Source organism: Octopus bimaculoides, chromosome 9 (genome assembly GCF_001194135.2).
Source record: "Octopus bimaculoides isolate UCB-OBI-ISO-001 chromosome 9, ASM119413v2, whole genome shotgun sequence".
NCBI classification, from domain to species: Eukaryota; Metazoa; Mollusca; class Cephalopoda; order Octopoda; family Octopodidae; genus Octopus; species Octopus bimaculoides.
The window spans coordinates 10,641,581-10,652,269 of record NC_068989.1 but is presented as its reverse complement, the minus strand read 5'-3'; the positions used below and the strand labels follow the sequence as shown (position 1 = coordinate 10,652,269).

Genomic DNA, 10,689 nt, shown 5'->3' with positions numbered 1-10,689 from the left:
GTGTGTGTGTATATATATGTATGTGTATATGTATGTATGTATGTATGTATGCATGCATGCATGCATGTATTTATGTATGTATGTATGTATGTATGTATGTATGTATGTATGTTTGTATACGACTAGCTTTTTTTCAGTTTCCGTCTACCAAATCCACTCTCAAGGCTTTGGCCTGCCCGAGGCTATAGTAGAAGACACTTGTTCAAGGGGTTGAAAGTTCCTGACTTTAAAGTTACCACGAAAGGCCTGGCTGGCGGCCCGACCTTCCGAGTTCTCCTACAGGGCTTAGAAACACTGTAGGGCCACTGAGCGGGGTGGGGGTGGAATATATTGAATAGAAACATAGTTAACTCATCCTCCTGTATTTTCTTTCGCTCAAAACCAGGAACTTTTCAGCACCTCCTCGTATGTCTGTCTGTCTGTGTATGTATAAATTTATATTATTTAAAATTGTTTGATTCGGTTTCATGCAACTTGAGGTTTCGTTGACTTCTTAACGGTAATCTAGCTCGGCCGGCTTAGGCTCGGTTGTTTAAGCCTGATGAGTTAGGTTTCTGTAAAAAGCCATCGAAATTTCAAGTTGCACTGGGGCGAATCAAACCGTTTTAAACAATGATATATGTAATTCCTACTAAATATGCTGAGTGCCTCTTTTTTTTGTTTGTTTGTCCACTCACCCATATAAATATTTGTATATACCTATATATATGTGTGTGTGTGTGTGTGTCTGTGTGTATCTGTGTGTATTCACATGCGTGTATTTAATCACCTGAATCAAGTTATCTTGACTACGACTATTAAATAAAATGGTGAAACCATTTTTAAGGGCAGAATATAGGGTTATCTGTTTCAATATCGACCTTACATGAAACACTAGAGAATAATTACATCTTTGTGCATGTATATGCACGTTTGTGTGTAGGGGTGAGTCTGCGTGCGTGTATATGTGTGCGAACGCGTGTAAATATAAGCACACACACACACACATCTGCTGGTGGGTAGACATATTTGAACGAATTCATGCACTGATTCCCTAGAACGTATACATACATTCATACATACACACACTCACACACACTATATATATGTATCTGTGTGTGTGTGTGTGTGTGTGTGTGCGCGCGCGCGCGCGCGTGTGTGCGTGCGTGCGTGCGTGCGTGTGTGTGTGTGTGTGTGTGTGTGTGTGTGTGTGTGTGTGTGTGTGTGTGTGTGTGTGTGTGTGTGTGTGTGTGTGTGTGTGTGTGTGCATATGTATACTTTTTTAATCGCTGTTTATTTATTTATTTATATTATTCTATTGCATTTTTAATCGATTTTTATTCTTATGTATAAAAATTTTGACCTCCCTTTACTAATTTGATTTTTGTGGTTTATGTTGTACTTCTTATATGTGGTCATTGGTGGGCTACGGCTTTTCGAGTCGATGACCTAACGGTTTTATTCTGCAATTAACTATGTATACTTATGTATACTTATGTACGCATGAATGTCTGTACCCGTATATGGAAATAAGTTATTGTAGAAAAGTAATCTTACCTCGTCATTTGCGCAACTTTCTTTTGACATCAGTTGAATATTTATTCTTTCTCTCATCTCTTGAACTGTTGCTGCTCCCTTACTCGATACCGACAACACATCCATAATATCAAACATGATTGGTAAATTGTCTGTGTTCATGATGTTGTCTTGAAGAAGTTTACACTTATCTTGCTTTGAAAGTGTTTCGCTAAATTCAATATTCAGCATAACCAAAGCTCTTTGCACTTTCTCCTCGCTCAGCGTCCCACATTCTGAAGATGGACACTCCGACATCTTGCGTGAGAAATGTCTCGTAGAAAACAGTCAGTTGTTTATATTTTTCCTCATAAAATGTAATCCTTCCCTGTTATTTTCCGTTTTAAAAATTGCTGAATCATTGGAGACAAAAGAAAGAAATCATTATAAAAGTGATTGTACATTGAAAGTGTGCGCATGCATGTGTATGTGTGTGTGTGTGTGTGTGTGTGTGTGTGTGTGTATGCGCGCGTGAGTGTGTGTACCCGTTTAGTATCGACTACCAAAAAATAAAGGGTGCCCACACCCTAGCAGAGATTAATGATATATTTTATTTTGGATGAGTCAGGCTTGCGACTCAAAGTTTTGGGCTAGTTATGACAGGGCTTTTCACACACACACACACACACACACACATATATATACACATAAATACATACATGTATACATATGTGATTAATTTTTGCTTTTGTAATTTAGTACTTATGATATAAAGTTTGCTTATTTATCTTTTGTCATTTGCTATATAAAACAAGACATAAGCTTTTAGTGTTGGTCACCAGACAGAAAAATTATAAATCACAAAGTCTTGTACCTATGTATTTTGAATTTTTATCTCAAGAACACTGCAAGAGCTTCTGCTCTTCCACTGAGATTTGCTTGTAGGACACTCTATAATATAACTTCACTTCTTACTAGCTTCAGTGTTTATGACAGCAATTTCTTTCACACCCGAGCATGCACGCGTGTGTGTGTGTGGTGTGTGTGTGGTGTGGTGTGTGTGGTGTGTGTGTGTGTGTGTGTGTGTGTGTGTGTGTGTGTGTGTGTGTGTGTGTGTGTAGTGTACTGTTTCTGCCAATCCCTCACTTCGAACAACTCAGGTATGACATACCTACATTAATTTACTTATACAGTACTTTTGTAATTGTCGTGGATTTCCTACCCCCCCCCCTCCCCATCCTCATCTGCCCTCCTTTTCGGATTGGGGAAGATACAAAAGTTCTATTGTGTGACGATTTATTTTCTTCAATCATTCTATTCTTTAAAAACCAAATTTCCAGAAAGTAAAATTAATACACGTGAAAACTTATGACGCATTTGAAAGTAACGATCTGGTTAATTGCGCAATATCCTTTACCCTGTATGATTTATCAAAATATATTTTCTTCATACACAGGTTTAGGTCCTTCAAAGGCTGAGTGCACCTGAAATAGATGTCGACAGTAAAGCAATGGAAATGACAACAGACAATAAGTTTGTGTTTTCCTATGATATCAAATAAATCTAAATATATCAAATAAAACTTTATATGACATCTAATATAAGGTGAGAGAATTAAAGTTCTCCTATACGATATCATTAATTTATGTATATCCCATTTGTAAGTGTATTATTCTTTTAGCAACTAATGTTTCGATTTATGTTATCGTTTACTTGCTTCAATCATCGGACTGCAGCCATGCTGGGGCTCCAACTTGATGATTACTTTTTCCTTTAAATCAAACAGATCGATCTCAGTACTGATTTTTCCAAGTTTGTTACTTCTATCGGTTCTTTTTTCGAACCGCTAAGTTAAGAGGACGTAAACAAACCAACACCAGCTGCCAAACCAGCTGTCAAATAGAGGTACATGGATGATTCTCTAGGCCTCTTCAGAGATTTTATAAAGTTCATAAGGTTAAGTTATAAATATAAAAATATAAAAATATAAAAACCGTAAAAAACCCACATATATATGCATACTTTAACATATACATAGATATACATAAATAAACACAAATACATAAATACATATATGTACATTTAAATGTACATAGATAAAAGTCCATACATGCACACAAATGAATCAATTACTATTATTATTATTATAAGATGTATTGTATTATAGATATTAGGTAAAATGTAAACAGAGGTGTGAGAAGGTTATGAGGAAGTTATAATGCTCCCCCACTACTTCTGCTCGTGATCAGAGATGCACATATCGTCAGCCACCAAGGAACATGCTTAACTGGTGAAGGTCAAACAACCGACCAGCAAATTTGTGGTATTAAGTAGAATATTTGCTGTAGCCAATCTTTTATACCAAAACAAAACAATATGCATGATAATACTTCCAATCAATTAAGATAAGAAGCCATGAGAGACACTGCCTGGTATTGCATCAGAGCATTTATTATTATTATTATTATTATTATTATTATTAATAATAATAATAATAATAATAATAATAATAATAATAATAATAATAATAATAATGATACTTCCTCTCCTTCTCCTACACCTCCTCCTCCTCTTACTAATTATTATCATCACGACTAAGAGCTCTGATAAATAAACAAATAATAATAATAATAAAGATAGAGTTAAGATCAAATATACCCATCATTACTCTGTCAGTTTGAATGTTAAAGTCCCACAACATTTTGTGTTTCTTACTTTCTAGTACTTTACTAGGTTCCTGTTCATACCATTTTCAAATCCTAGCTTTCTACATAACTCCCAGTGGATTGCTCTCCCTAGATTGTCATGTTTTTCTTGTATTCTTTCTGTGCCAGCATGCTACATTCACTTACTATATGAGTAACGCTTTCCTCTTTTGATTTGGATAATCGACATTGGAAATCTACTTGGTTTTTTCTATCTTGGCTTTTATCCAATTAGTCCTTAATGTTTGATCTTGTTCAGCTACTAACAAACTTTCTGACTCCTTCTTCAGCTTTCCTTTCTGCAGCCACATCATGTCTCACTACTACTATTGCTGAAACTATCTTTGGGAATCTACCATGCAACGCCTTCTCCTGCCAGTCAGATAATTTCTGTTCTTTTTTCTGGTTTTTACTTCTTGCTGTGACTCTAGCAGCTCTTGATATTACCTACATAGGAGTCTGTATCTACTGTAGCTAACTCTACGCAGTCTTCTACTGATATTAAACCTCTTCCGCCTTCCTTTCTAGGTAGGTATAATCTTGCTACTCCTGCCCTTGGGTGGAGTCCTCCATTCATATTGAATTCCTTCCTAGTTCTGCCTAGCTTTGCTAATTCAATTTTTGTCCAATCTACAAAAGCTGCTAAGTAATTATAGTGCCCAAATATTTACAGCCTTCACTAGATTCGGACCATTTAGCTTTGACTTCATTAGCTTCCTAACCCTTCTGATGTATTCCTTCTCAATTTTCATTTTCATTTCTGTAGTTAGTACTCTGTCAGATTCTAATAGTCTTATATACTCCGTCAGATTCTAATACTCTTAGATACTCCTATTATTATTATTATTATTATTATTATTATTATTATTATTATTATTATTACGTAAGGTGGTAAGCTGGCAGAATCGTTAGCACACTTCGTCAGTCTTTACGTTCTGAGTTCAAATTCCGCTGAGGTCGACTTTGCGTTTCATTCTTTCTGGTTCGATAAATTAAGTACCAGTGACACACTGGGGTCGATGTAATCCCCAAATTTCAGGCCTTGTGCCTTTAGTAGAAAGGATTATCATCATCGTCATCATCATCATCATCAGCGGTGTTGTTGTTATTTTACTTCTCAGAACGCTCGGTCTTTCTGTTCTGGTAGATTCTGTGAGAGCGGACAGCAACCTGCTGCCAGAGGTCTTACAAGGTCTCTTTCCGTACATTATAAGTTTTGATGCTTAGTTATTAGTTATCGCAGGAAATATTCAATATCCAAGTACCAATCTCAAAATCCTAGCTGTTGGCAGCACCACAGGTTTTGGGAGCTTACTCTGCTCTCATGTCAATTCCGATTTCTATGACATATTTCTCGAACTTGGTTGTTAAGTGCTCCGAGTTCCCTACAACTACTGGAATGACAGACACTCTCCTCATAGTCAACGTTCTTGCAATTTCGTCAATTAGTAGTCTGTACTTTTCAATCTTTTCTAGTTCTTAGTCACTTATGCGTGCGTCTCCAGGTATTGCAATATATATGATCTTCGTTTCGTTTTTTCCTCTATCTGCCACAATATCTTGTCTCTGAGCCTCGATTAGGGAGCCATATTGGATAGTAAAATCCCACTGTATCTTCTGTTCTTTGTTCTCGGTGACTCCTAGTTCATGTTCATGCCATTTCCGTGCTCTGTTCAGGCCGTACTTTTCACACAGCCTCCAGTGGACGAACTTAGCCACGTCATCGTGCCTCCTTTTGTAGTACTTTTGGGCCAGCTTGCTACGTTCACTCACAATATGTGAGATTGCTTTGCTTCTGCTGCCACACATCCTACAAAGGGACGATTCGCTACTCTTATCTATTCGGAACTTGGTGTAATTAGTTCTCAGATCTTGTTCCTGGGCGCTGCATATCAATGCCTCAGTGCATCTTTTCAGATCACTTTTTCTTGACCATCTCCGAGTTCGAAAAACTATCAACTACCACTAAATAGTAAGAACCATTTATAGGATCATTGATATCGATGTGTAGTTTCGACCACGGAACATCTACTTTTGAACAATGTTTACTTTTCATCGTGGGCAATTTTTCATTTCGTTTTGGCTTACATACATGTGTTCCACTCTGTTTTACTGCAATTTTTTTTTTTTTTTAGTCTCTCAGCCGCATTCGAACCTTCGACTGAACCGACTGTATTTCCACAAAACACTTATGGACATATTCCATACTTTAAATAGTTCCATCCATTCTTTGCCGAATAAATTAAGTGAACTTTTTAACACATATATCTTCGCCTTTTTCGTTTGACCTCGCAATGTTACGTTACATACGAATTCACCGAAAAAATATAATCTTTTTCCTGTGACACCATGTGCTACCTTTTAATTTCAGCTTACCAACATATTTCCACATTTTTACGTTTATAATGGTGATGTCACTTCTAGTGTTTAATTTCATTTTAACACTTGTATTTCTGATTTTCATTTTCACGAATTTCCTCATCGTTATATTACAAATTTCCTCTGATAACATACTATTTATTTTTTTTTTCCTTTGTTCTGACATTTTGTCATCTTTGTTCTACAGTGCGTCTTTATATGTCCTATAACTCCACAACGAAAACACTCCGCTTTTTTAAATGGACAATTTTTCCTCAGGTGTATACCTCCACATGCAAATCATGGGTTTATTTCCTGATTTTTGCCGTGTTTTTTTAGAAAACACTTAATCTCTATTCTGACTATTTCGCACTTGTTTTACTTGGAAACAATCTTAACGTTCAATTTCCTGTGTTGTGTCTTAATTTGACTATCCTCTCACATTCTTCCGACACTTGCTGTAGGGTTACATCCTGGTTTTGTTTCAGTTTTCCGAGAATACAAGTTCTAACTTCTGCGACCTTTTCGGCAGTAAGTCCCTGTGTAAAAATCAGGCATTTGAACATATCTAGCATTAATTCGTCCAGCTTAAACTCCTCGCATTTCCTGTTTATTCTTCCAGCATATGTGATCTAGTCTTCGTCGTTGTTTTTCTGTATGTTCAGATACTTCCAACGTATATTGAACAATGAGCTTTTTTCACTGAAAATTTTACACACTGTATCTATTGTATCATTAAAGTTTATGTTCAAAGGTTTTCTTGGGAGTACAAAATTACTGTATTGTTCATGTTTTGCTGCCGCCAGTTTTCTCAAGATCAAACGAGTTTTCATCTCGTCAACTCCTTCGTCAGGTTCGTATTTGAACTTTGTTATGGAGTTCGCGACATAGTCTGGCGAGAAAACTTTTTCTGAATTTCCTGACGACTTCATTAATTGCAGCATTTGTTGCTGTGATAGTAATTGTTTCTGTCGTACTTTCAGTTGTTGTTGCAACTCGAGCAAACCGGCCAACAAATTTGTTGCAACTCGAGCAAACCGGCCAACGAATTTTCCATAATTTTTACGATTTTCTTTTTTTTTTTTCGTAAAATTCACACAACTTTATAAGTTTGTTAACTTCTCATGAGTTGTTAATTCCTCGTGAGTTGTAAATTGCTTGTAGAATTTATTAATTTCTCGTCGCCAATGCTATATCCTTACAAATGTTGGATTATTATAGAACCCACTTCGGTATACAGTATACTTAGTAAAACCAGTAAAGACACGACTATCTATAACTGCCTACTACGTACTCTGGTACTTCACGTACTTCTCTTTACTTATAGTGACTAGGGTTTTCCGTTCGTCACTATTTATTATTACTAATTTCTTACAACAGTATGTATGTGTGTATGTATGTATGTATGTATGTATGTATGTATGTATGTATATTGTTGTCCCTCTCCCCCGTAATTAAATTCTACCACTATATCTCTTCCTTTCCAGATAACAAGTTCAGGTTTATACCTGTATTATTGGGGCTCTGAGATATGTAACACGCTGCCTAAATACCAAGCTTGAGAAATTAGAAAGGAGGAAGCTAATTCGAAGACTGGCGATCCAGTCCTTCACTGGAACTGTAAAAGTCTGTAAAACTTTACAGAAGCTTATCACTTAAATATATATGAGTGTGTCTAGATATGCTCATGTCTAGATATGCTCATGTCTAGATATGCATGAGAATACATACATAGAGCAAACATACAAATCTGCACATATACATAAATACAAACAAAAATAGCCTGTTGCTGATGTTGAAATTCCAATGAAAGAGTCTTGAATCTAGGTTAGAAACCGGCACTTTCTGTATTGGCAAGAGATCTTGAAATAAAATTGAACAATTACATGCATACATAATACATACATACATACATGCATACATACATACATACATACATACATACATACATACATACATACATACATATACAGAGAGAAAGAAAGAAAGATTAAAGGGAAAATTTTAGTCAGTGTAATCCGAGATGTATAATTCAATGGTATAAGAACTCCGAAAATCACAGTAGAATTGGTAATCTCCGTGAGTGTCAACCTGAGTATGTATATATCAAGAAAAAAATTAAAATGTGTAATAGGTGCAGAAAAAAATACTCTTTACGAGGGGGTGCTGAAAAAGTTCCTGGCTTTGGGTAAAAGAAAATACAGGAGGATCAGTTAATTATGGTTCTATTCAACATGTTCTCCTTTTAGATTGACACACTTATTGTAGCAGTCCTTCGGGTTTTCTAAGCCCTGTAAAGGAACTCGGAATGTTGGGCTTCTAACAAGGCCTTTCGCGATACTCTTAAAGCTAGGAATTTTTCAGTACCCCCCTCGTACTTTCTTAGAAAAGACAAAAACGAGAGTTGGATAATGTGTTCCCTGGTTAAGTGTGCTCAACAGAAAAAAAGAACGGGACGGTTATGTGCGTTTAAACTAAGGTGCACTCAATCACAGGTTGATCTGAGGCAATAAAAGAAACAATATCTGTGATACTAAAATAATTTTCACCCATATATTCATGAATAGTGACCAACAGAGACATATAGATATGTTCACCTATCAGCAAAGTCATGAAACTGTAGATTGCGGAGCCCAGTATAACCACAACCAATACCTTTTAATTACCAGCCAAGCTTTATTTCACTGGAGTTAGATATTCTTTAGAAATGTGGAAGAAGGTAAACGGTCTACACCAAACTTGTACTTTTAATAATATAATTAAAAGTATGTCTCCTTTAGTGTCAACAAAGCTTATTCAGTTGTGTGATCAACTGTACATCCTACTCATTGAATGGGCTTAAAGTGATAACATTCCACTTATACGTGTACTCTTAACGTAATTCTCAGATTAAGTCAGCGTGATACGACAGTGTATTTGGCCCATGTTTGCTTTAAAGTATATATACAATCATCAGCGTCACACACACACACACACACACACACACTTTCCATCTAACCGATTTCACTCCGAGGGCTCCAGACTATAGTCTGTGATTTCGATGAGAACTTCTTAACCACCCGGTAATGCTACATCCACATAACGATAGAGTTACAACATATATAGATAAATGTGAATACTAACGTATGTAAGGTAATAATGGTTTAAAATTTTGGCACAGACACTGCAATTTCAAGGAAGATGGTCAGTCGATTACATCGAACCCAGTGTTCAATTGGTACTTATTTTATCGACCTCGACAGAATGAAAGGCCAAGTCAACCTCGGCAGAATTCTTACTCAAAACTTAAAGACGGACGAAATGCCGCTAAGTATTTTGTCCAGCATGCTAAACGATTCTGCCAGCTCGCCACCTTATATATGTAAGATGGAGTAAAGATTGATTGCCAACATAACTTAGCAGTCCTGGTTTAGGACGAATGTTGCTGTAATTTAGCCCCAGGAGACATCGTCTCCAACTGGCTATACGACACGATCTGTGTCCTTATATTTTCGAACAAGGGAATCTAGCACCCCCACTCTTGTTCGAATCTAGCACCCCAACCCCGTAATCTAGCTGTTCGACAAAAGAAACTGATAGAATAAGTATTAGGCTTACAAAGAATAAGTTCTGGCGGTGTTCCAGCATGGCTGCAGTTAAACGACTGAAGCAAGTAAATGAATGAAAGAATAAAAGAATATGCTTTATGCTTTGCTTCAGCTGATCCTTGTATCTCCAAGCAATCTTCAGGAGACACAAGGCGTGTTATAAATACCTACCAAGAATGCATCTCCAATGTATGAAACTATCGGTAGCTCGTACCTTTACATTGTATACATTAAATGTTATTTATCTCTTACTGGAATCGATCCCAAAGCCTGGGACATCGAAGCTCAAGACAGGCCCGGCTAGCATCATTCCATTTCGACTGTGACAAATCATTTTGAAGCTGAACGCCAGAGGAAAAAGGGAGAGAAACGACAAGAAAGAAAATGGAGGCTGCAACAACCAAAGCCTCTACCACGGATCCCTAATGAACTTTCCAACAGACACTTCCATGCAAGAATCGGTCTCATTAGTCATCAGAGGCATGAACACGGACAGAGGGGAAGAAGTGGTCAAGAAGAAACCGAATAAATTATCGGACACACGA

The 10,689-nt window shown here is 36.7% G+C and overlaps 1 protein-coding gene across 2 annotated transcripts in view; it reads right to left on the bottom strand.

Annotated features, from left to right (window-relative positions):
* Positions 1-10,689, bottom strand: part of LOC106877344 (uncharacterized) — a 37,503-nt gene that overhangs the window by 25,136 nt on the left and 1,678 nt on the right. For both annotated transcript variants that reach the window (XM_014926224.2, XM_014926225.2), the window contains exon 2: positions 1,537-1,907. In XM_014926224.2, the coding sequence (XP_014781710.1) occupies positions 1,537-1,812 (276 nt within the window). In that variant the 5' untranslated portion in view covers positions 1,813-1,907. The remainder of the gene's footprint in view (positions 1-1,536; positions 1,908-10,689) is intronic.